The 27,191-nt window shown below is 39.5% G+C and overlaps 1 protein-coding gene across 1 annotated transcript in view; it reads left to right on the forward strand.

Moving 5' to 3' along the window:
• Positions 1 to 843: 843 nt before the first annotated feature.
• LOC149250468 (mitogen-activated protein kinase 3-like) overlaps positions 844 to 27,191 on the forward strand; it is a 41,784-nt gene continuing 15,436 nt past the window's right edge. Inside the window, exon 1 of the mRNA XM_089459103.1 lies at positions 844 to 1,569. Coding sequence (XP_089315229.1) covers positions 1,147 to 1,569 — 423 coding nt within the window. The 5' untranslated portion in view covers positions 844 to 1,146. The remainder of the gene's footprint in view (positions 1,570 to 27,191) is intronic.

A 27,191-nucleotide genomic window follows, 5' to 3' on the forward strand; every position in this document is an offset into this window, starting at 1 on the left:
ACTTCCATAATCTAAATACACCTTGAATTACCAATGAAAAAAAATCAATATGGTATGATTCCCTTACTCCCCAAGCTAATATTATATGTCTTAGTTTAAGCACTTTGCTTAACTTACCATTGTTATCTGTGTGATGTATAAAAATGATATACCATAATGACAATCTTATCCGTGTGATGTATAAAAGTTATATACCATAACGAGGAAAATCTTACACCATAAGTGGAAACTTGCACCATCATAATAATTCAATGCATGCTTCTGGACATTGAATGATTATTGTATTCGGAGGGTGAAAATGTAAGATCATCATGATAAAAAACATGGACCTGTAACAAAGTCAACAATTATATGTTGTCACGTTACTGGTGTGCCCACTGCCAACCCACTTCTTAACCTAGGGATGTGTAACATATTCCTCCGCGTGCTTTTGACCAGGAGCCAAAATAGTTTCGAAAGAAAAATATAGAAACTTCTCAAGACTAACACCCTTGTTGGCAAATAACTACTCATCCTAATCAATCACGAAAACATCTTGGTTAGGCTATGTTGGGACTTTACTGCAACAAGCTCAAATTCCATTTACTGCAACCAATTTTGATATTTGATTCAGTAAAGTTGGTCTCTGAGTCAAGTGGGTCTCTGATATTAAAATCAGTTTGGAAAAGGTCCTGAAAAATGTATGGCCATTATTTGTTGTTACCTGTTTAATAAAATATATCTCTGTGCACAATCCCGGATCAAATCCTATATGGCAAAAAATAAAAATAACAATTAAAGCCAGCAAAACAAATGGAAAGGAGATCGTAGGTCCGTAACTATCATAGGTACACAACGCAGCATATCCATCCACCTGTCTCCCCCATCTTTCCCATCCAAACAAAATCCCGCATATTCGCCTAAATCATGCCTGCCAAATTCATGGCTACCCCTATCCATATACATACAAAATATATCTCTGTGTCTTGTTGCTGACCACTTCTTTTCCCTGCTGCTGCATCAACGTCTTCTACTTAGCCCTGTGGCTTCTGCCTACAGGATCAAGTATCCATCTTTGTTCTCTTCTGCTTTGGGTATATTTGTTGAGTATCCATCTTGTCAGTTTGTAATTTGGTTTTTAATATTTTTTGACTGGAGGGATTAGGGATGGCCATCAAGGTGGATCCTCCGAATGGGGTTGCTGCAGAGGGGAAGCATTACTATTCCATGTGGCGCAGCACGTTTGAGATAGACACCAAGTATATTCCCATCAAGCCCATTGGGAAGGGTGCTTACGGGATTGTTTGCTCGGCTAAAAACACAGAGACCAACGAGAAAGTGGCTATTAAGAAGATCGGCAACGTATTCGAGAACCGGATCGATGCCATGAGGACACTTAGGGAAATCAAGCTTCTCAGGCAGCTCGCTCATGATAACATAATTACCTTGAAGGACATCATGACCCCTGTTGGCAGGTCTAATTTCAGGGATGTTTATCTGGTTTATGATCTCATGGATACTGACCTTCACCAGATCATCAAGTCTTCTCAGGCCCTCACTGATGATCACTACCAGTACTTCATCTACCAGGTAGGGAAAAAAGGGTAAATTGATGTTTTTGTGTGTTTGGATGGATGGGTTTTCTGTCATTGTTGCTTGTGTGGGTTTTTTTTTTCTTTTTTTTTTTCTTCCCTGATATTTTCCAATTGGATTTTTTGCATCTATCTTAGATATAGGGTGTATATACATAACAGACATAGGACAACAGAGACCCATAAAATCAAGCGTAGAGCTTGAGCTCTCTGACTTGACTATAGTCTGGGACGCATTGGGTATGGCTGCCTATGCACTTGATGACTACACGGAAATTGACTTCCTGATTGTTGGGAGGAAGCAGGAACCCCTGAGATTTCCATCGATGGCGTACTGACGGGGAATCTTATCTTATATGAGCAGGGTCCAGGGGATTTTGACTGCCCCAGGTGATTGGATCTGGTCAAGTGAAGAGCACTGCATGTAATTAACTTGTTGCTGCTTGGCTGTTCCCTAATAACCTGTCTCCTGTTGTGGTTGGGCGCTGTGATTACATTGGGTAACTTATATAGATTCAGGGAGTGATTACTTTCGTTGATTCTTTCGTCTTGTCTCTTTGCATGGGTCTCTCTCTTCGGTATGAGGGAGTGGATTATTGGGGTGTTTTCAGGTAGAAGAAAACATATATTTTATAAACACTGGGTTTTATGCCCTTAGCTTTCATCGAAAAGAGCATAAACATTCACAGTAATTACATGAATCTTCATTGTCTTTGGGCTGTCGAGATAGCATCCATTACCGGCATTGAGAAGATTGTGTTGCCTCGAATCTGCAGGTTGCAACAACTTTTGAGTTATTTAAAATATAGAATAACTTTTATATAGTTAATTATGTGTGTGACTAAAAAGATTTTGGAGTCACCAGAGCTTGAAGTAACCCATTTCTTTGAAGACACAGGTTATATCTGATTCACAACTACTGTCAGATGGATATGCATCCATCATCAACAAGGGTATAGCAGTTTGCAGGTGTGAGCGGACTGGGTATAGAGGTCTGGTACCTTAGTCCTTTAAGAAAATTCTATACTTCCATCACTCAAGACTACGTGGACTGAGTTTACATCTGGTTTGAAAAAAATGTACACCTCCATTCCCTAAAACTATACATGGTTGTTAAACTGGGCTTAAAAGTGATTTGGAAGTTTGGAACTGATATACTTCTGCCAACAAAAGACTTCACATGGCAACAAAACTATGGTTGTAGCCTGCTGGCTATTTTGGAACTTGAGAATAATACGACATCAACTTTCTTCGATGTTTTTAACCCACAACCGTAAAACTTAGACACATCCATATGTATTATTGATACAATGGATGCACACAAGTTAAAGAGAATGCGTTTTACATTTATTGATGGAGAAGAGGCAGTGAGTGCACAAATCTAGAATGTGTAAGAACACAGTGTTTCCCCATACAAGTTATATCAAAAGAGAACATCCTAAACAGATAACATGAGCAGAATGGAAGTTTAAAAAATGTACTTACAAGTTGTACATTCCATTCATTGCTGACAAAGGTCACTATTTATCTGGCCCATTGCTGCTGTGTTTCATTCTTATCATGGCATAGGCAGAGTCGGGGTTGGCTACTCTAGTCTTGCCAAAGTTTTCCATGCATGTAATTTATCATGGGATTGACCCTTTGCTTTGAGTAGTGTGGCTGTTGCTCAACCTTTGATGGTGGGTTCTTGGCTTCGCTAACATTTATGCTCCTAGTTCTGTGGATGAGAGATCGGCCTTTTGGGACTAGCTGGCTGAGTGACTCCCAAAAACAGATTGGCTTATTTGTGGATACTTTAATAATATTGATTCTCAGGAAGGCACAGCGGGAGTGAATCATCTTTGTATTCCTCCATGGAAAGAACGATCTGGAATGAACTCAAAGCCTAACTTGTCCTTTATGACTGTAATAAGTTTAGACAAAATGATTTTTCTGAGCACTGGTTTAGTTGGTCTAATCTAAGAGTTGGTTTGGAAAGAATTATGAAAAAGGATGGGCAGAACAATGTTGTCAGAACAAAATCTCTTATCTTCTTTGACGATGGTGGGGGTACAACTTGCAATGCTTAAGACCACCAATGGCCAAGTAAGTTGGTAACTAAACATGAGTATATTGAACAGGGACGTGTTATCCACTATTCAAATGTTTTTTGTCACAAGGGTTGATGGTGGAACGTAAGCTGGCCATGCAGATTGCATTGACATTGCACCTAGGTGTTTGATCTCCTAAACAAGAAAGATTGTGTGACTAGGAGTTGACCTTTGCCCGAGTTGAAAAAAACCTTGATGGTGATGGTTGATAACAAGTCCCTTGGGCTTGATGGATACCCATTTGAGTTTTACAAAACCACGTTGGAATTTGTTGGGCCGAAGCTCCTAAGAGTGTACAAGAAAGTTGTTTGGAAGAGATCCTTGGGTGCACTTGGCAACAAAGATTTGGTTAAGTTTATTCCCAAAGAAAGCGATCTTGCCGTATCACTAGCTAGTGGTCGTCACATTCAAGATTTTGGTTAAAGCTTTTTGCTTTGCAACTTAGATACATTCTTCCGAATATGATTAGAGGAAATTGGTTTTATCAAAGGTTGTTTTTTTAACCTGCACAATTTTATTGTCAATTGGGAAGGCATGGAATGGGCCAAATGCTTGGGCCTGATGGCCCTTTTCATCAAATTGATTTTGAGAAGGTATATGATCAACTTGAATGCCTGTTCATCTAGATGATTCTCAAAGCTTTGAGATTTGGTCATTTCTACCTCTATGCCATGAAAAATTTCTTTGTAGACATCACTGCCTGCCTCTCTATAAACTGGGTCAAGTCAGAGGTGTTGGACATCTTTAGGTCTATTAATTAGGGGGCCTATTTGCACCAACGTTGTATGTTATGGCTATAGAGGCTTTGGGCGATCTACTTCATCATAAAAATTGGTAGGGTTTCATCAAGGGTATTGCCCTCTCAGTGTAGGAGAATGCACAATAGGACGCTTCTCCTATGCTACTTAGGAGTTGAGGCAATGTGCTTTACAAACTTGTGTTGCTTTGCTGTTGAAATACTTAGTTAAACTCGTAGGAGAGATTGAAACAGAAATACATTAGATAAGAAGGATTTAAGATATCGGTCTACTCATTCTCATTATGTTTTATGAACGTCTACAAAAATACATCCTCACATCTTAGCAATTACCAAATTCAAAGACAAATACCGATATCGTTTGGTATGGAAGAAACATGTATTTGAAAAAAACCAATCCGGTTCTAATGCATAATTAGGCATCTCATTGACATTGTATTATTATTAATATTACTAATACTACTTTTAAATTACTAATTAATAATATTATCAATTATTAAAATTGTTAATATTTTTGTTAACAATAACAGGGTATATTATATTAGGAAATTTGTGCAGAAGCACAATGAAAGTACATCCATAGCTTTCTGTAGCAAAATGTAGCAAAGCTTTTCAAAACTAGATTGCTTTGGCTATGTTGATTATGTCTCTGTCCTGCTGCTATGCTCCAACAGTATCTAGATGGATACAATTTGAAAAAAAGGCCTAAAATATAACAACTTTAGCTGGCATTAAACAAAATTTGAAACTGAGTTATGCTCCTCGTCATCTAATATGATTAAATTTTCTGCTGAGGCTAACCAATTGAGATCAGGCATTCCATTTGTAGTGTGCTGAGTTGGCTGAAATAAAGATATAATTAGAAATAAAGATATATAAGCTCAATTAATGCTCTTTAAATATTTCCTCATTTCAGTCATAGATTTAGTGGTTGATATAAGTATGAATAATATGAGAATATGTGGAAAGGGTTAATGCCAACATCTTAGGAAAATTATATCGTAATGTGAGTAGAGAAAATAACAAGGACATTTTGTGATATAGGCTCATTAACTAGGTGGAATTGGGTAAGGGATTCTAAGGATCGCAGGTGTAGAGTAAGAGGATAATCGAAATTGGCGAGAGTTGGATTTTTTTTGAAGGGGGCCAAATTTGGTTACAATACCACTCTTTCTTTTAGATTCTTGAGATCCCAGTCCATCTCTTTAATATGTTATTTCTGATTTATTGTCCTCCAGAGCACCATCTCTATACTGCCCATGAGGTTGGCTGCAAAGTTACTGGCAACTGAACTTGAGGTTGTCTATTTGTGTGTGGAAATTTTATAGGTTTTCAGTGACCCTAGATCCACTTAAGGTTCTCCCAGGACATATTCTGCTGCCAAAATGGCTATGGTACTGTTTTTATCATTTTTTCAATCTTTTGGTGTAGTGCCCCTTCTGGGTCCTGGGAGAGCATCAGCGGTGCAATTTTATTTCATGCACTGATAACCTGTCCTTGAACAATAAAAATAAAACATTTGCTAGTGAAGTCTTTAATTTTTTTGGTATTAGGTGAGGAAAGCATCATAACTTTGAGAATGTCTCTGCATTCAATATTTTGTGACCAACTGATCTCACAGCTATTAATAATCTAGACAAAATGGATAATGACTTAATTGCAACTAATAAAACAATTAAGTCTTGAGTTTCTGCTATTAGAGTTTTCTGTATTTCTGTGCTTCCTTGCTGGGAGTATTTTCCTTTTGCTTCCAAATGACATGATTGTCTATCATTGTCTTTTATTTATCCTTATTTCGTATCTCCTTCCTGTTGTCTCGAGTTGTGCAAGTTGCCTCTGGCCTTGTGCAAGCTGTCCATTCTTAGTGCCTGTGTATGTGCTATGTTGCCAGTAGATTTCTCATATCTCTGCTCCTCTGGGTTCACGTACTACTTATTAGACAACCAACAAGACTTGTATTGCTGGACGCAAGAAGACTCTTCATTCATCTGCAGGGAAGGATGAATTCTACAAGAAATTATTATCCATCAGGACCTTAGAAAATACTGCATGAGAATTTTTAAGTCCACGTTTCAAACCATAAGCTAGGTTCATCTTCTTTATTTGCTGAAGATGAACTTAGCTTAAGGTTTGAAACACGACTCGTAAAAATTCTGATGCAGCATTTTCTGAAGCCTTAATGGATGACATTGGTGACCATGGTCCACTACCCACCCAAGTGGGTAACCCCTGTTGAATTTCCATGATCTTGGGTCTAGGATAGAATCTTAAAATCTCTGACGCTACGAAACCAAGAATCTCAACGATACTACTTTGCATAGCGGAATATAAACAACAATAAATCACACATGCACAAGATATAGACAACTTTTTACAGTTTTTCAACCCAACTTCGTTATATTAAACAACATATAATACAACAGTCTAGGGCTCCCGTACCAGGGATAATGGCCCTCATACATCCACTAGTACAAGATACAAAACTGGGGCTTGGTGTCAGTCCATCGACAACCAATCTACCCTCAACAAGATACTCTGACCATTTGGCTGATGTAGTTGACTCTCTTAGCTCCCCTCGGTTGTACCCTATACCTGCCCGGCCCTTCGGCTCCCAATCTGTAGCTCCTACCTCTATCAATGCTCCAAGTCCATCTGACCATTGAACCTCGATTGTCAATCTGCTCACTAGTTAATCGTTCATCCATCAACACATCGAGACTCTCTTCGAGTTGTTCATGGATCCACTTGTGAACAACTCTCAATCTTCCCACTGTTGCTCCCCAGCTACTCAGGGACTTCAACCTACTATGGTCTTTTTGCGTTGCTCAAATGAAGACCAACATAGGGCATGGAGGGCTGCCACCTATCACTGCAAGAAGTCCATCTTCCACAATGAACACGGACTAGGAACACTGCTCCTCTAGTTGATAAGACCCTTTAGTTCAACAACTGCCTCTCTTGCAACTACCTTTGTCCATCAAGGTGTTGCTCACCGAGCTCCAACTTGGACACTATCACGCTGTCCTCCAGAAGACCATAAGTGCCCAATCACATCCACGCTAGGTCCACTCTCACATTGCCCTCCAACAGTCCATGGGTGACCAAGTCCACACTATAGCATCTGCTCCTAGTTAGGGCATCCCCACACTTGGGAGACCCTTACACATGGCTACCCACAGACTTCTCCAATCCGCTCTTTGCTTCTGCAATAGAGGAGACATTGCACAAATCTAGGCACATCAATATGTCCTCGCCCAGGACACCATCAATCCATCATACATGGGTCCATCTGCAACACACCTTGCTGCTGTCCTCTTGCCTTCTGATCTGATGTGCTTGCTGTCACCTTGGTTGTTAGGTCCCTATAATACTAGTGATGCCCCCATTACTATTGTAGTTGTATCCCTTATTAATATTGTTGTGCCCCTATTGTCCCCATATCGTTATTACTGTGCCCCATAGAATCCATCTATTGTTATTTTTGTGCCTTTATATTATTATTGTTAGGTCGGCTTGGTTATATTGTGACCTCTTAGACTCCTATATATAGAAAGGAGGTTTTGTCATTTGTATCATCCAAGAATTGTTCATTTGTGTAATGTAAAGGAGGTTGCCCCCTCGAAGAGGCTGAATTCTAAGGCGTTCAACTATCTTTTCTATCTTTTTGTGAGCTGGTTTCATAACATTTGGTATCAGAGTTTTGGATTCTAGGGTTTCGCTGCTCCAAATAGGTCATTGCGGCATTTTCGCTATAACTTTTTTTCTGCGACGTTTCAGAAACAAAACAAAAATCCCATTTGAGACAAAATCGCGCTGAACCTTGGGTCCGAATTTCAGAGCTTTTCGCACTATATTTGCGGAGATATTATCTGAGGAAGTTGGCCTTTTTGCAGACTCCTGAATTACATTCCAAACAGGTGACCTTGGGAAAATCGTCATAACTTTTGTTTCGAGCATCAGATTGAAATTTCATAAGAAGTTATAGAAAGAGGATGGACTGTAGTTTCCTGTGTATATTTTTTAGATACTAAGGTCAAAACAGTGACACGTGGCACTTCATACAAGTTCGCTCTTCTGGAAAGGTCTATAATTAGGTCATCTTGGGAGATTGTGCATAACTCTGTCTTGGAGAATCTAAATTCGATCAGACTGGTGGCATTGGAAAGAGGACACAGAGGGCTACTGCAGGTCGCAATTTCAGAACTGGATGATTCAAAATTACAGAGATACATCAGATTCAATATCGAGCTCCATCAAAGTCAAAAAATGTGTGTAGTTTTTATTAAATTTTTGCATAAGCTTGGTTTGAAAAATTAGTTTCAAGGAATTCAAAGGGCATAGTAAAGCATTATTATCGGTAATTGATGCCCCGAGGAAAGAAAATGCAAACACCTAGTAAGCAACCTGAAAGTTCTAGCATGACTCATGAAGAAGAGGAAGAAATGCAACATGATATATCAAAATTACGAAACCAAGTGCAACAAATGTCACTTGCACAAAAAGTAATAAAATCTAAGATGGATGGTTTAAAGAAAGATGTAGAAGCTAAGATGGATGGTTTAAAGAAAGGCGTAGAAGCTAAGATGGATTGTTTAAAGAAAGGCATAGAAGCTAAGATGGATGGCATGGACGCTAAGATGAATGGCATGGACGCTAAAATGGATGGCATGGATGATAAGATGGAAGAATTGAAGATAAATTTGAATAAGTTGCTACAAGAAATGGTCACTAATGGTGAAAGGGTAGTAAAGGAAACTCATGATGAGAACAAAAGAAATGTTAAATCATGAGTTCATAGACTCTAATGTTGGATTGAAGACCCACCATATTCCAAAAATCGATATGAGGAAGTTTGATGGCAAGGATCCTGCAACATGGATATTACAGATGGAGCAATTTTTCGATCTCAATAATGTGCAAAACACACAAAAGGTACGTATTGCAACTTTATATTTGGAACCAAATCAGTTTGTATGGTATCAATGGCTTTGCTCTCGTAAACAAATTATCACTTGGGCAATTTTTACGGAAGAAATGACAGCACTTTTGAGGATACAAAAGCAACACTTTTTTTAGCCAATCGATAAGTCTCAAACAAAAGGGTTCAATGATGGAGCACATTGAGGAGTTCCAAAAATTGAACATAAGGGTAAAAAATATTCCAAAGGAGCATAGCATTGATGTGTTCATAGGGACTTTAAAGGATAATATCCAACATGATGTTCGCCTTTGGGAACCTGATTAATTAGAGAAGGCATTTAGGTTAGCAAGAAAAATGGAAAGCAAAATTATGGCAACCAGGAAGCCTACCACTCACAACTATAAAGATGGAAGTGTTGTTGCCCCTAGCCTTCCACAACCTATAAGGTTGACACCACAACAATTGGAAGAAAAAAGAGCAAAAGGGCTTTGTTACAATTGTGATAGCAAATACACTAAAGGTCATAAGTGTGCTGAGAAGAAATTATTCTACATAGACTGTGAAGAGGAAGAAGAAAATGAACAAGAAAGGTCAAAAGAAGAGGATATACTCCAGGAACAAAGCCTAGATAAAGAAGAAATGAATCCGACCATATCTTGTAATGCATTGGCTGGAATTACCACTCCTCAAACCATCAAGATAGAAGGACATATCAAGAAGAAAAAAGTAATAGTGTTGATTGATTCAAGAAGTACCCACAATTTTATTCATTGTAAGATAGCAAAAGAATTGAATTGCTTCCTATATCCAACACCAGAGTGTCAAGTGATGGTTGCAAATGGAGGAACGATAAATTGGTCTGGAAAGTGCCATAATATCAAGCTATCCATGGGAGAATATGTATTGAATAGCCCAATGCTTTCCATTCCAATGGGAAGTGCTGATGTTGTACTAGGAGTCCAATGGCTACAATCCTTGGGTACAATAGCTTTTAACTTTCAAGAACTTTTCATGAAATTTTATGCCGAAGGAAAGGAAGTTGAATTAAGGGGTATTGCAGGGAAACCAGGAAAGATAATAAGCTCTAACGGTATGACAAAGCTTCTAAAAAAGGAACAACAAGGTGTAATTGCACAATTATGTTCGCTAGATGTTTCCACATCGAAATCATCTATTTCTCTAGATCTCCAAAAAGTATTGGACCATCATTCCAAGGTATTTGAGACTCCCAAAGGTCTCCCACCTATTCGTGATCATGATCATGCTATTCATTTGATTCCAAGAAGTGTTCCTCCAAACATCAGGCCGTATAGATATCCCTATGCCCAAAAGAGTGAAATTGAACGTATGGTTGCAGAAATTCTTGAGGCTGGTATAATTCAACCTAGCCAAAGTTCTTTCTCTGCTCTAGTAGTATTGGTGCACAAGAAGGATGGATCATGGCGCATGTGTTCGGATTATAGGGAGCTCAACAAGCTCACTATTAAAGATAAGTTTCCCATTCCTATCATTGATGAATTACATGGATCAATTTACTTCACCAAGTTAGATCTTCGTTCAGGATATCATCAAATCAGAATGAAGACTCAAGACATTCCAAAAACAACATTTAGAACTCATGAGGGTCACTATGAGTTTTTGGTCATGCCTTTTGGCCTTACCAATGCACCTTCTACATTTCAAGGTTTGATGAATTCCATTTTCAAACCCTTCCTTAGAAAATTTGTGTTAGTATTTTTTGATGATATACTAATCTACAGCAAGTCTTGGAAGGATCATGTTGAACACATTGATAGGGTGCTACAACTATTGGAGGAGAAACAATTATATGCAAAAAGATCCAAATGTTTCTTTGGAGTACAAGAGGTGGAATATCTGGGTCATATTGTATCTCATGAAGGAGTTAAGGTAGACCCTAGCAAAATTAAAGCCATTAAGGAATGGGAAATCCCCACATCCATAAAGCATTTGCGAGGATTTCTCGGGTTGACAGGGTATTATCGCAAGTTTGTTAAGAATTATCGGAAAATAGCAGCACCTCTAACAACATTGTTGAAAAAAGATGCATTTTCATGGACTCCAGAAGCAACAAAGGCCTTCGAACATCTTAAAGAGGCAATGTGCCAAGCACCGGTCTTAGCTACACTAGACTTCACAAAAACCTTTATTGTGGAATGTGATGCTTCTGGAAATGGAATTGGTGCTGTTTTAATGCAAGATGAAAGACCCATTGCTTTTGAAAGTCGTCCAATCAAGGGAAAGTGTTTACACAAAGCTATTTATGAGAAGGAAATGTTGGCAATACTACATGCACTTAAGAAATGGTGACCCTACCTAAGGGGAAGACACTTCAAGGTAAAAACGGATCTTGATAGCCTTAAATACTTTTTAGAACAAAGATTATCCTCTGAAGAACAACAAAAATGGGTCACAAAGATGTTGGGTTATGACTTTGAAATCATATACAAAAAAGGGAAGCAAAATGTTGTGGCAGACATCTGATACATTTAGCTAGAAAAATGATTCGTTATGGTACAAAGATCGCTTATACCTCTGTAAGAATTCCCAACTCAAACAACAGATTCTTCTGGAATTGCATGCTTCTCCCTTAGGAGGGCACTCAAGATTTTTAAAAACTTATCACAGGGTTAAGAAGGAATTTTTTTGGGATGGCCTTAAATCGAATATTCAAAAGTTTGTGGCGGAATGTTTGGTATGCCAACAAAATAAAGCTGAAACAATTAAGGCACCAGGTCTATTACAACCTTTATCCATTCCAAGCCAACGTTGGGAGGAGGTTTCAATGGATTTTATCACAGGTTTACCCAAGTCTGAGGGAAATACTGTCATCATGGTGGTAGTTGATAGAATTACCAAGTATGCACACTTTTGTGCATTATGACATCCATTTAAAGCCAGTGCAGTTTCTACGGCATTTATGGAAACAATTCAAAAGCTACATGGAAACCCAAAGATTATTGTAAGTGACAGAGATCCCATTTTTACTGGAAATTTTTGGACAGAATTATTTTCTTGTCTTGGTACTTAGTTAGCTCATAGCTCATTTTATCATCCTCAATCTGATGGGCAAACTGAGATAGTAAACAAATGTTTGGAAGGATATCTTCGTTGCTTTGTATCTGATAAACAGACACAATGGGTCAAATGGTTGCCTCTGGTTGAATGGTGGTATAACACTTCCTTTCATATTGCAACAAAAATGACCTCATTTATGGCACTTTATGGATATCAACCACCATCCATCACATCATATTTAAGAGAAAATTCTAAGGTTCAAGCAATGGAACATCACATCGAGCATCAACAACAAGTTCTCCAACTCTTAAAGGATAACCTTGCGTTGGCGCAGAATAGAATGAAACAACAAGCATATCAACATCGCAGCGAAAGAAGCTTTGGTGTAGGTGATTGGGTATTCCTACGGCTACAACCATATAAACAAATGTCCCTCAAGCAAGCTAAGAAGCATAATAAATTGTCACCAAAGTATTATGGTCCGTACAAGGTGTTGCAAAATATTGGTACTATTGCATACAAATTGGAGCTTCCTGCAGCTTCTTGAGTGCACCCAGTTTTCCATGTTTCATGTTTAAAGAAGGTTATAGGCGACAAGCTCCCAGTTCAAACAATATTGCCAGAACTTGACGAGGAAGGAAAAATTATATTGGAACTGGAAGCAGTCATAGAAACAAGAACTCGACAGCTATGTAATCGATCCATTTCAGAGTATCTCATCAAGTGGAAGAACTTATCTGCTGAAGATTCCACATGGGAGGATGAGAGTTTTAAACAGAAGCATTCAGAACTACTCAAGCGTTGAGGACAACACTTTTTTGAAGGAGAGGGGCATGTTAGGTCCCTATAATACTAGTGATGCCCCCATTACTATTGTAGTTGTATCCTTTATTAATATTGTTGTGCCCCTATTGTCCCCATATTGTTATTACTGTGCCCCATAGAATCCCTCTATTGTTATTTTTGTGCTTTTATATTATTATTGTTAGGTCGGCTTGGTTATACTGTGACCCCTTAGACTCCTATATATAGAAAGGAGGTTGTGTCATTTGTATCATCCAAGAATTGTTCATTTGTGTAATGTAAAGGAGGTTGCCCCCTCGAAGAGGCTGAATTCTAAGGCGTTCAACTATCTTTTCTATCTTTTTGTGAGCTTGTTTCATAACATTGGTTGCTTGGTAGGCCTCCCAACTATCCACGTGGGCTCCTCCAAACAACTCCTAAGGCCTCCTACAAGCAGCCCACAAACTGACCCAAACAATGGTCAACACTTTGACCCAATGCACAACAATTTTCTACTGCAAGTTTGCTGCTCAATCACTGTGGAATCTGTCACTAGAGTAGGGCATCTAATGACCAGATCTACCCGTCCTCCTTGACTTCCACAGGCTGCCCTTAAGATATGCGTTGCACAAAAGGATGAGAGAAATGACTCTCCATCACCCTCTATTTATACTAAAGAGAGGGGCTCCTTCCAATGTCACTCTAGGGCTGTCCAACTTGTTAAGAGGCTTATTTAACCCAAGCCGACCTTGACACATATGGTGTAAACCCACTCATGACCTTCAAAAATTCATAACTCCTTAACGACAACTCGAAATCGGATGATTCTCATTGCATTAGAATTGTCTCGCCGAGAGCTATCATCCTCATCCATCACATGTTGAAAACTCGTCACAGTTTTGGCCCAAACATCTATGGGTGCAAAACCCCAGGCTTGGGTTCTAAGCCCACAAGCCTACTTGTGGCGCTTTGACCTCCAACCCTCGAACACTAGGGCTTGGAGTACCTCCCAATCTACACAAATCAACACTCCCTCTTAGTGAGGGAGGTACTTCCAAGACTAGGAAGTAACCATCATCCAACGACAACACTAGCCCATCTGGCATCCATCACTGCAACGTATCCTATAGAATGAACACGACAATCTCGGTAGTGCCTCTGCCTCGTCACATCTGAACCTGAAGATCCCAAACCTCCACAGGGATGCTTCCTCTGAGGCTAGACTCCCTTTGATCCTACACAATCTCCACTGGCTCAGTCCTGCAAGCATTCATCCTCCTGGATCAAATACCACTCGTGCAAATCCTACCAATCTTGGATATGCAACATCACGATCCAATGAAGACTCTAGCCTGCTAATCTGCAGTCCATCACATAAGTCATCTTGATCAACCCGATCTCATCAATGCCAAAGCAATCCTCGAGCTGTCCCAACTATCCATGACAAATCAACTGAAGTCCATGATCAACAATTTTCCCTACAACAAACTGTTGTTCACTAGGCTTACCACCAATCCACTAGAACTCCCAGCCCATTACTATTGGATCGGGACTGACGGGACTCTCGCCATGTAACCTGTTAAGACCACATCTCCATGTCCTCAGCTGAACCTTATGCTCCGTGATCTAAACACCGACAACTCCTTTTGAGTTGCTTCGCTATGCACACTCTGATTCACTCTCCCTCGAAGTAGCTCAAATACGCTTCGATACCGTGTTGAATTTCCACAATCTTGGGTCTACGATAGAATCTTAAAATATTTGATGCTACAAAACCAAGAATCTCAATGATACTACTTTGCACAACGGAATATAAACAACAGTAAATCACACATGCATAGAATATAGACAACTTTTTACAATTTTTCAACCCAACTTCGTTATATTAAACAACATATAATACAATAGTCTAGGGCTCCTGTACCAGGGATAATGGCCCTCATACATCCACTAGTACAAGATACAAAACTAGGGCTTGGTGTCAGTCCATTGGCAACCAATCTACCCTCAACAAGATACTTTGACCATTTGGCTAATGTAGTCGACTCTTTCAGCTCCCCTCGGTCGTACCCTATACCTGCCTGGTCCTTCAACTCTCGATCTGTAGCTCCTGCCTCTACAATGCTCCAAGTCCATCTGACCATTGAACCTCGATTGTCAATCTGTTCACTAGTTAATCGTTCGTCCATCAACGCATCAACACATCGAGACCCTTATCCAGTTGTTCACGGATCCACTTGTGAACAACTCTCAATCTGCCCACTGCTGTTCCCCAGCTACTGAGGGACTTCAACCCACTATGTTCTTTCTGCATTGCTCCAATGAAGAACAACACAAGGCACGGAGGGTTGCTACATATCACTGCAAGAAGTCCATCTCCCACAATGAACACGGGCTAGGAGGACTGCCCATCATCTGTCGTAGAAGTCCTCCACACACAAGTCTCGGGCTCCACAAACTGCTCCTCTGGTTGATAAGACCCTTGAGCTCAACAAATGCCTCTCTCGCAACTACCTTTGTCCATCAAGGTGTTGCTCACCGAGCTCCAACTTGGACACTATCATGCTGTCCTCCAGCAGACCATAAGTGCCCAATCACGTCCACACTAGGTCCACTTTCACGCTGCCCTCCAACAGTCCATGAGTGACCAAGTCCATGTTGTAGCATCTGCTCCTAGTTAAGACATCCCCACACTTGGGAGACCTTTACACATGGATGCCCACAGACTTCTCCAATCCCCGCCCTTTGCTTCTGCAATAGAGGAGCTATTGCACAAATCTGGGCACATCAATATGTCCTCGCCTAGGAGACCATCAATCCATCATACACGGGTCCATTTGCAACACACCTTGCTGCTGTCCTCTTGCCTTCTGATTTGATGTGCCTATTGTCACCTTGGTTGCTTGGTAGGCCTCCCAACTATCCATGTGGGCTCCTCCAAACAACTCCTAAGGCCTCCCACAAACTGACCCAAGCAAAGGTCAACACTTTGACCCAATGCACAACAATCTTCTGCTGCAAGTTTGGTGCTCAATCACTGTGGAATTTGCCACCAGTGTAGCGCATCTAATGACCAGATCTGCCCCTCCTCCTTGACTTCCACAGGCTTCCCTTATGGTATGCGTTGCACAAAAGGATGAGAGAAATGACTCTACATTACCCTCTATTTATACTAAAGAGAGGGGCTCCTTCCAACGGCACTCTAAGGCTGTCCAACTTGTCAAGAGGCTTATTTAACCCAAGCCGACCTTGACACATATGGTGTAAACCCACCATGACCTTCAAAAATTCATAACTCCTTAATGACAACTTGGAATTGGATGATTCTCGTTGCGTTAGAATTGTCTCGCCAAGAGCTATCATCCTCATCCATCACATGTCGAAAAATCGTCACAGTTTTGGCCCAAACATATATTGGTTTAAAACCCCATGCTTGGGTTCTAAGCCCACAAGCCTACTTGTGGCGCTTTGACCTCCAACCCTCGAACACTAGGGCTTGGAGTACCTCCCAAGCTACACAAATCAACAACCTTGAGGAGAAAATATCTCTCCTATTGTTTCAACTTGCTAGCCAGCAACCCTACGATGATTCACAAGATAGCTAGCCTAAGATTCTTCTCATCCATGCTTTGGCTAGTGCTTTATTACATCTAGCCTACTCATTTGAAGAAGGTGGGTCATCAAATATGAGGTACATTAACCATTTTTTTAATCAAGTGCTTTCGTTTAATGTTTAAGGTTATTCTAGTATGACCGCTTTTGGTTGGATTCTTGTCCCCATGCTTCACCTTGGTGGTTATCACTTGCCCCTAGTCCAATATGACCGTCCTTGAGGCCTTTCTTCCCCTATCTAGGAGGGGCACAAATAGGAGGCTCTAATTGATGTTGTGTGTCCATGTTATTTGGATTGGATCATTATATTGTTTGTCATCCATCTCGATTCTTTCAGAGTGGAAAAAGTGGAAGAATGAGCTCAGGGGACCATTTTTACCGGCGGGACCCAGTTTGGCAAAATAGGGTCTGAAACCTTCTAGGAGAATTGTGAAGAATCGAACGTTGTCATTTGGGGGTAAAATTTTGCCACTTAAGTGCAACACATTTCATGCTGTTCTACACACAAAGACATTTCCAATGACGCAAGAATCACGTCAATCAGAGTTCGTATGCGAAAGTTATGCCACTCAGAAGTTGACCTTCCTATTTTCACCGCCATAATTCGAAAGGATGCCACATCAGACCCATTATTCATGAAAAAGGGGCTAGCCACGTGATTATGATAAAGAAAACTCTAGAATAGTCTATATTGTAACTATAGTTAAGAGTTGAGGTAGTCAAACCTAACCACTAGTAGGCTATCGCATTGTGTTATTACTAGACCATTCGGAGGAAAAGGGATTCCATTCTTTCAAGTGCATTTGTTCCATAGTTGAGCAAAAAATAACCAAGAAAGATAAGAGGTAGAGTACACAGAGAGGATTTGTGCATTGTGGCAACCCACGGGCCACAGGCCATACTTCTTTGTACTTGTAGGCATATTTCCATCCAGAGAAAGAGAGTGGAGTGACCTCACCTTCCAGCTGGGTTTTTCTCCCGAAAGGGTTTCCTAAAGCATATCTTGTGTTAAATGTGTGTGTGAGCTTTTATTTTGCCGTTTTCTATTTTTTGCATAATTTTGAATTCGCATGCATGCACTATTAACAATAAATCTACAGATCCATAAATCTAATAAAACCGTAATAGTGTAGAATTTCAGATTTTAAAGATAATTTTATCGGATCTGTTGTGATGAATTGCCCAATGGAATATCCATGGAAGTGTATGGATCACCATGGTAACCCATACTTAGCATTTTCCATCTCTCCTTTGTGTCCACATCCCATGTTTGGGTTGATTGCTATTTGTTACTAGTATTGTTTCCCTATTTTCCTCATCTTTGAGTAAGGGCCCAAAACCTTTTCCCTAATAGGTTGATGTAGCGGAAAAAAAGGAAAAAGCATGTGCCATAAGGATAAAATGCAAAATATTGACAGGGATAAATGAGAGTGTGTGGACAAAATCTTACCTTGAGTTCTATCCCCCTCATTAGCTCTCACCTAGTTCCTAGCTAATGCTTGAGCTATCTAAATAAAAGGAAATTTGATTGTCCCAAGCTCAATGAGCAATGAAACATTTCATCTTTAAGGAGTTAATGATGAATGAGTTAAAGCTTGTAGCTCAAACTAACTCGTAGAAGGAAAAGGAAATTAATGAAGAAAAAGGCGCACAAGAGGGGTGGTAAAAATAGGCTGAGGAAAGGGGTAACTCAGGTCTCATGATTGCTCCCTCTTCACATCATAATGATCAAGGATGACAAAATTTCATAACTGGTACGAAGATTTGGGCATCCTCCATGAAGTAAACCCCTACCATGTCATTGACCACTTGCAACCATTGATTGAGGGGTTTGGCCTAGGCACTATTCTTCCTCTTATGGTTGGAAGCACCCAATAGGGCCTTGTGAAAACCCTCTTATATCTAACCATGGTAACTTGCTTATAAATCATAAGATAGAAGGACATTTGAAGATGATGCATGTAAAATACTTTGATGCCTTTCACATTAAATATGGTCACTCCGATACTTCTTATGGTTCTTGTACTTGTAATGTTGATCTTACTTGATTCCATGAGTAAGTTTCAGACGCTTGCTCCCAGGTACACTTTCCATCCCTTGAGGGATTGTATGATGCTTCTCCAACACTTTAGAAAGGACATTCAATCCCATTTGATGATTATTTTGGCCATGGGAACTAGGGTGTTGACCACCTTTTGAGGAGCATTGACCTTAGGATGATTCTATTACTATTGATGACACTTTCCTCTCTTCTAGGATCTGAAATGGTGTTCATCTGAGATAGGGAATTGCACAGAGAGTTGATGTGCCCCAAAGATGACAGGACACCCATAGGTTGGCATTACACCTTCTTGATGGACTTGCCCTGTCTATGTGATATTTTGATGATGATGACGACTTGAGACGCCTCTGGAGGGGATGGTACACTTCTCTAGATGATGACATCATGCCCTAACATCATGACATCCCCGCCATGTGCTTTGCATTTATGACGTGGGCCTTATTTCATGATGATATCTTGTTGATGAGACCTTTGCTTGATGATGGAACACCCTTTGATGAGACGTGGCTTTTGAGTGAGGAGCATTTTATTGAGTTGTCCATGGCATATTTTGATGAGAGATGCACCTTTTGGAGGATGGTGTCACCTTTGGAGGCCTCTTAGCTCTCACATGTGGGTTAAAAAAGGCTTGTTTTTATGTTTGTTCATTGAGATAGCTATCTTTTGAGGTCAGCGCGTGACCTACTTAACTTGTAATCACCTAAGTCACTGGATTTGCTCCCCCCCATGTCACAAATCCATTGTGTCAGACATGATTTTCAAGGGACACATGTCTAATTCGAACCTGAAGCGTGTCACAAAATCAAGGTTCGTGCCCTACATGAGTATGATTTGTGTCAATGAAAAATCGCGATTTTCGAACACATGTCTGCCAAAAAGTGACCTATGGGCTTGATAAAACCCAAAATTAGGCCGCTCTTGCTCACTTGCAATCGTGGTTTGGGAGTTGTGGGACTGTGGGAGAAACCAACAAAGGAGATAGACGTGTTTTGAGGTGATTCAAGCTATAGGTATGTGGATTTCCCTTCCATTTTTTTCTAGTTTTGCTACAACAGTCTGCCTGTCCATTTTGTTTACATTTTTATTTATTTTTACAACAGTCATGGCTCAATCAAGGGCAGTAAGGAAGGGGCAAAAAAAAGGGGAGGAATATCCCCATTGGTAATGCCCCCCCTCTTTCAATTTCATCAAGGTTTGCCAGTGTTCCATTTGTTGGAAGTGGGGCTGCAACAACAACTTCAAATGTTGAGAGAAACATCAATTTAGCAAGACAACAGGCTCAAGAATGTAAATACCCCTCGTGGAAGTATGTTACAAGAGATCAAGGGCTAGGCAACAAGTTAAAGGGAGTAGGCAATGTTCTTTAGAAATGCAACTTTTAAAACACTCAATTTAAGAGCACCTATTTCTGTGTGAAAGTACATTTGTTGGGCATACCATCTTGTGGAATTGGAGCATGTTTAGGAGTGACTGCATCTAAGAGGAAAGAATTAGAAAGAGAGGCCAATGTTGGTGTGGCAATGGTGGCTACATCATCTAAAAAAACAAGGATGAGGATCCCCTTCCATTCTTGAGGAAAAGCAGTGCTAGTTATCCATTTGGGAGTTCCGGTTGGGGTGCAGGTCAAGCAGGAAAAGGGAGGGCACTTGGTCCGATGGATAAGATATTTTAGCAAGAGAGGCGAGAAGAGATTGATATCACCATTGCCTTCATTTTCTATCTCAACTTCATATCATTTAATGTTGCACACTCACCTTTATTTATTGAGATGTGTCAAGCTCTAAATCAAGGGGCTCCATCGTGGTATGTCCCTCCTGGGTCAGAGAGGCTTAGAACTACATTGTTGAGTAAGACAAAGGAGGTGGATAAAATACTTGAGCCTATTAAATCAACATGGCCAACATCTGGGGCTAGTATTGTTTCTGATGGATGGACAGTTGCAACACGCCATCCACTCATCAACTTCATGGTCTCTTCCTTGAATGGACCAATTTTCTTGAAAGCAGTGGATGCTCTTGGAAAATACAAGGATGCACAATATATGGGTGAGTTGTTCATTAAAGTTATTGAATATGTAGGTGTTGATTTTTGTGTGCAAGTCATTACAAACAATGCACCTGTTTGCAAGGTTGTTGGCATGATTGTGGGAACTAAATATCCACAAGTATTTTGGACATCTTGCCTTGTCCATTCCTTGAATTTAGCACTTAAATATATTGCTTTTGATGTGCCTTGGATTGGAACTCTTATTGAGGATGCATGACATATCTGCAACTTTGTACAAAATCGTACCAATGCCCTCACTATCTACAAAGAGTACATGAATCTATCATTGTTGACGCTTGTAGATACACAATTTGCCTCTGCATTCATCATGTTGAAGAGGTTGAGGGAGGTCAAGACCGCTCTTGGGGCTATGGTTATTTCAAAGTTTTGGTCTTTTTGGAGAAAGACAGATCAAGCAGCCTCAAAAAGAGTCAAGGACACAGTATTAGATGATGCTTGGTGGGAGAGGGTAGATCTTACTATTAAGATCATGGACCCTATCATTGCTTTGTTGTGATTTGCGGATATAGACCAACCCATCCTAGGAGAGGTTTATGAGGGATGGGATTCCATGATTGAGTCCGTGAGGACCATTATTTTTCAGAGTGAGTGCCCTGAGTATGAGACATCAACAGAGGCCTTCTTCACCACCATACAAGATATTCTTGTCAGCAAGTGGGACAAGAATTGCACACCTTTGCATTGCTTGGCTCACTCATTGAATCCAAAATACTACAGCCATGAGTGGCTGAATGGTGGACCTTCATGCAGATTCCCTCCTCACATGGATGGTGAGATTTCACAGGGGAGGAAGGATGCATTGAGACAAATATTTCAGGATAGAGCATCCCTTGATGAGGTGGAGGATGCCTTTGCAGAGTTTTCCACTAACTGGGCGATTTGTAGGCTATGACGTTATTAGAAACAGGGGGGTTAAGAAGCCCTATTCTTGGTGGGAAAATCATGGGGTGACATGCCCTCCTCTACAACAGTGAGCCATGAGGCTCCTCCCTTAGGTTACTTCATCCTCTTGTTGTAAGAGGAATTGGAGCACATACATGAATCTGTATAATTTGAAGAAGAGCAAGCTTGAGTTTTCCAGGGTAGAGACAATGGTGTATGTGCACACCAACCTTCATCTTATTTACAGGCAGAGGGAGGAGTGGTTGAAGGGAAAGAGAAATATGTGGGATGTGTTTCTTGATGATATGTGTTTGAACAACAGTGTTGAGTTGGCATTGGCCAACGTGGATCTTAATGACCCAGTGATAGAGCCTGTCACCTTTGATGATGGTGATACTCTTGAGGGGTCATCCTCCACACCAACAGATGCAAAGATTACATTGGATACAGAGGAGGAGGATGCAAAAGAGAGCAGTGGTGGTACTGATGCTAATTTTGATGTTGATGAGCTATAGGCATAGCCTATAGCCTGTTGGCAGCAGCCTATGAGATTCTTCCTTCCTATTCTACAGTTCCATGTTCTATTGTCTTCCTTGTTTTGTATTTGCTATTTTCTATTGGCATTCTGAGTCAAGAGTCCTTAGGCTAATTTCTTGTGTTTATGGTTAATTTCTAGTTGTAAACTTGTAACATTGATGATTCATGATTGTATGCATAATGTTACAAACTTACAATGTACATGTATGATTCTATGATTGAATTGGTACTTTTATCACTACGAGAATTGTGTAATATCATAAGATGATGTATCTATTAATTTTTTACTCTATATATATATATATAATGTGTCCTATTCCAAGGGGTCCCTGTGTCCCGTGTTAGACTCTCGTATTTTCGTGTCCTACATGTCCCGTGTCCTCGTGTCAGGGGACTTAGGTAATCACATATTTTAGTATTTTTTGCGCTTTTAGTCATTTTTAAGGCTAAATTGGTTTGGTTGCCCTCATATAAATAGACGGAAGTTGCTCTAGCCTTGGATCATTGTCACACACACTCATACACTCGTGAGAAAGTGTGCACTAGTTGTCTCTTTTCTCTTGGTCGTTATGGAGCATTAACTGAGCAATTTGTCTTGGGGAGGATATGGTGATTCGATGTAATTTTCTTGTGGATGATGAATGGTGAATCTATGGTGATTTGTGTAAATTTATTATATCTTCTTCCATCTTGTATTTGTTGTAGAATTATGGTTTCAGAGAATTTTTCATCAAGTGTATTGAATCTTTTATGGTTCTAACATCTTCTTTTACAAGATTATCACCAAATTTCCATTAAGGAACCTTAGTATAGCTTGCTTGCATTTTCTCCAATTTGATTGAAAATCACTAGGGTTGTGGAGTAGAGAAACCTCATTGTAGCTTTTTCTCTCTCATAAATCATTCCATTGGTCCTTTTCCATAGACCTTGCCTTAGACTCCATTAGCACCTTGATTGAGAAAGGCACTAGTCCACTATTTGTGTCAATCATCTTAACATAACAAATTTAAAACCCTAATTTTTTTTTTAATGTTTTCTAGGGTAATATAGGGTTCGATTATGACACTATCTGCATTTTATAGCATAGATTGCCTTGGACCTTATAGTCCTAGGGTTACACTTTGCATGTACTAAATTGAAAAGGCATAAATATAGTTTTTCATGCATTTTTCAGCCATTAATTAGGGCTTATGTTAATTTTTTTTATTGCTGTTCTATGTGTTTTCGGCCATTGAAATTTGTTGTAATCTATTTCCTTGTTTATTCTTTCAATAGCCTTTTGCTTCAACTTGTCTATTCTCAATTGTAGGCTGCTTTTCTTATTGCCGTTGTAGATTTTGCACACTGTAATTGTGGTGTTAGAAAATTTAGTTTTTAACAACAATTGGTAATTTAAAGATAACATATGTTTGGGAACCTAATTGAACCTCTCTAGGACTTACTAAGTTCTCTAGATCTAGCCATAGGGTCCTTTTAACTCGTTATCTTGAATTACATATCTTATTCGAAACTTCATTTATTAAACATTATCCTTGGGTGATGTTATTAGCAAATACCATAAGGGGTATTTATTTTGAGAACAATTGGGTTATCTATTCCCTAAGATATACCGTTTTGAGAAATCTATAGGGCTGCAATTAGGATGATTTCTCTTATACTTGATAATTGCTTGTGATGTATTTTTACTTTTTCTTGATTATTAGCTTATTCACTTATTATTATGTTCTTATCATAAAAAAACTACTAAAGCCATGAATATCAGTAGTACACAAGAACTTAGGATGTAGGCTGTAATCCAGGGCCAAAGCCTCTCCACTTGAGAGGAAAACCCACAAATCTCTTCTCTTCTTATAGATTCTTCAAATGACGAATTCCAAGACCTCTAGACCAAGACCAATACCCTTCCAAGACTAAGCCAAACCTTCTAGATGATGTGCTTCTTCTATCCAAGTCAAACCTAGTCAAATCTCTTCTAGCTGCACAATTTCGACCCCTAACTATAGAATTTTAGCCTCCACTGCAGGGATGAAATTTTCGGCCCTTGCAACAGTTGTTGCTTCCACACGTGTAAGTGAATTTAGGGCTTCCAAGGCTTCCTTGCTTCTTCGCTTGGGTTGCTTCTCCTTCTAGGGCTAGAAGGTGACCTAAAAGTCCCTTCCTTGACCTTCTTTCTTGTTAATTTTAGATAACAATAGTATGTTCTATGCTTAGCACAATTACTTCAATGTAGATATATGTCTTTCTTATTAAGCACATTATCAGGATTTGGCCGACGTTTCGAACCAACTAATGTGGTCCATCCTCAGGGCAAGGTGAAGAATCAATTGATCTCAAGGAATAAATAGCATGGATGCATCATTGCCCAGAGTCAGCTCTTGAAAACTAGCCGTTGGTAGATTAGTTAATTAGGTAGGTAAAATATTTTTGATAATAAGAGTTGTTTATTAAAATAATAATATATATTGGTTAGAAAACTAGCTGTTAGGAGTCCAAATAAATAAAATGTATTGAAATATTATCTATTTAAAAACTAGTAGTTAGGAATAAATTAATATTATATATCTTTTAATAATAATTGACTTGTTGAATTAAGTCTTCTGTGATCCATATCAAGTTTATGAGAAATTTTTTTTCGGCGTAAATCACATGATAATACATTTGTCGATGTGTTTCGAACCAACGAGTGTGGTTCATCGTCAGGACAAGTTGAAGAATCAAATCATGGCTACATATTAAATAGGGAGAGCAGATCTTCCAACGGCTAGGTTTGACTGAAAAACGACTATATTAGATCAGACTGGACAAACGGCTATAATTGACCAAGAAACGACTATAATTGACTTGTTTAAATATTAAAAATTAATTTAAAAATTTCCAATGTACTTTAGCAACCCAATAACAATTTCCAATTTAGTTTTCCAATAGCAATCACATTAACCATAAATCACATTGACAGTAACGGTAGATGAACAATAAAAACGCAAAAGACAAGCCAAGACAAGAGGACACTAGATTTGGCAGATGCCAAGGGAAAACCCCAAGATGGGGAAAACCCTTTGATCAATTCTTCTTATTATTATATCAAATGTTTAGTAGAGAGAGAGTACAATAGAGTCAAAAATTGACTTTCCAAATCAAAGTTAAAACAATGCTATCAAATCTGCAGTCAACTTCAACCCTAACCAAAAAGTCAAAGATGGTCAACGCAACAACAAAACATGGTATTAGAACCTAGGTGAAAGCAAAGCCCAAGAAAGAGAGAGAAAAACAATCACTAAGAGATCTTTGTAGGACAAGACTATTGGACAAGTCTCCATGGCATCTACATCTTACTTCAAGACTAAGGATAAGCACAATGACAAATCTGACTATCATGCATAGAAAATGACTTTGGACTTGACTTTGGAAGAGCATGATGCAATGGACTATTGGACAAGTCTCCATGGCATCTACATCTTACTTCAAGACTGAGGACAAGCTCAATGATAAATTTGATTATCATGCATGGAAAATGACTTTGGACTTGACTTTGGAAGAGCATGATGCAATGGACTATGTGCAGGAAAAAGTGGTGGAGCCTCTTTCAAATGCACCGGTTATTGCTAAGACAAAGTATAAGAAAGGTGCGGTCAAAGCTAAGAGAATTATCACAGACTCCATTCAAAAGCATCTGGTTGCTTATAATTCTGATTTGGGAACATCTAAGGAGATGCATGATAAGCTGGTTGGGATGTTCAAAGTGAACAATGCAAATCAAACCCTCTTTCTCAAGAACAAGTTGAAAGACATCAAGATGAATAAATGGGAGTCTATCCAATCCTACTTCATGAGAATAACACAAATCAAGAATGACCTACTATCTATTGGAGAAGTTATTACTGACAGGGAGTTCACTCTCATTGCACTTGGAGGTCTTTCAAGAGCATGGGATGTGTTTAACACTACCATTCTCAACAATGACAAGATACTTGGTTTCGATAAATTATTGGCTAGATGCACTCAAGAGGAAATGAGGATGATGGAGAGAGACAAGCCCTCAAATGGAAATGAACCCACTGCTTTCTTCGCTCATGTAAAGAGGAAGAATAATGCTGGTCCAAAGAGACAGGGTCAAGGATTCAAGTAGTGTAAAGTTTTGTAGATGTTCTATGCTAAGAGCAATTTCACTTTTCTCACAGCAATCATACAAGTAGTTAAGCAAAATGCAGATAGAACATATAAGCAGATCTTACAGAAGACAAATCAGAAACAAGAAAAATGTGTGTGTTCGTTTCGGCGGTCAACAGGATGCTTCAACTAGCAAAGTCTCCTTTGGTCAGCCAGCCCAGATGTGTCACAAGATCCCTCCAACTAGTAGATGAGTCAACCCAAGTCAATTCTACAAAAAGTCAACGCTGTCCTGAAAAGTCAACGCAGGGACATCAAGCTAAAAGTCAACGCAGCAGCAAAACGGTCAACCCTTTGACCTCGATTTTTGTGCCAGATAGTACGGCCTTCAAAAATCGAACTTCCCACCAATTTTCAGCTTGATTGGACCAAGCGTTGACCAAAGTCAACGCTGGTCAAACTTTCTGCGAACCCTAGCAGCAGAAAATCCGTACGGTCTGTCCTCTTCGTCCTTCCCACGTGTGGCTGAAATTCGTCCTCCAGGTAGCGTACTCTCTAAGATGAGAGAGGAAGATGTGAGTTGAGTTGTGATAAAATTCTCTCCAACTTTTCCTGTATATATATCCATCAATGAGGGTGTGTGACACATCTGTTGGGCATGTGAGCCTACATTACAAAACTGGCTGACCTTGCACATATAATTTATTAAGAATAATAAATTCACAATGTAAGTTCTGCTCATCGGATTAAGACTATTTTTATATGG

This window comes from Pinus tabuliformis, chromosome 7 (assembly GCF_031772625.1).
Source record: "Pinus tabuliformis cultivar Carrire ecotype Pingquan chromosome 7, CPIR1, whole genome shotgun sequence".
Lineage (NCBI taxonomy): Eukaryota > Viridiplantae > Streptophyta > Pinopsida > Pinales > Pinaceae > Pinus > Pinus tabuliformis.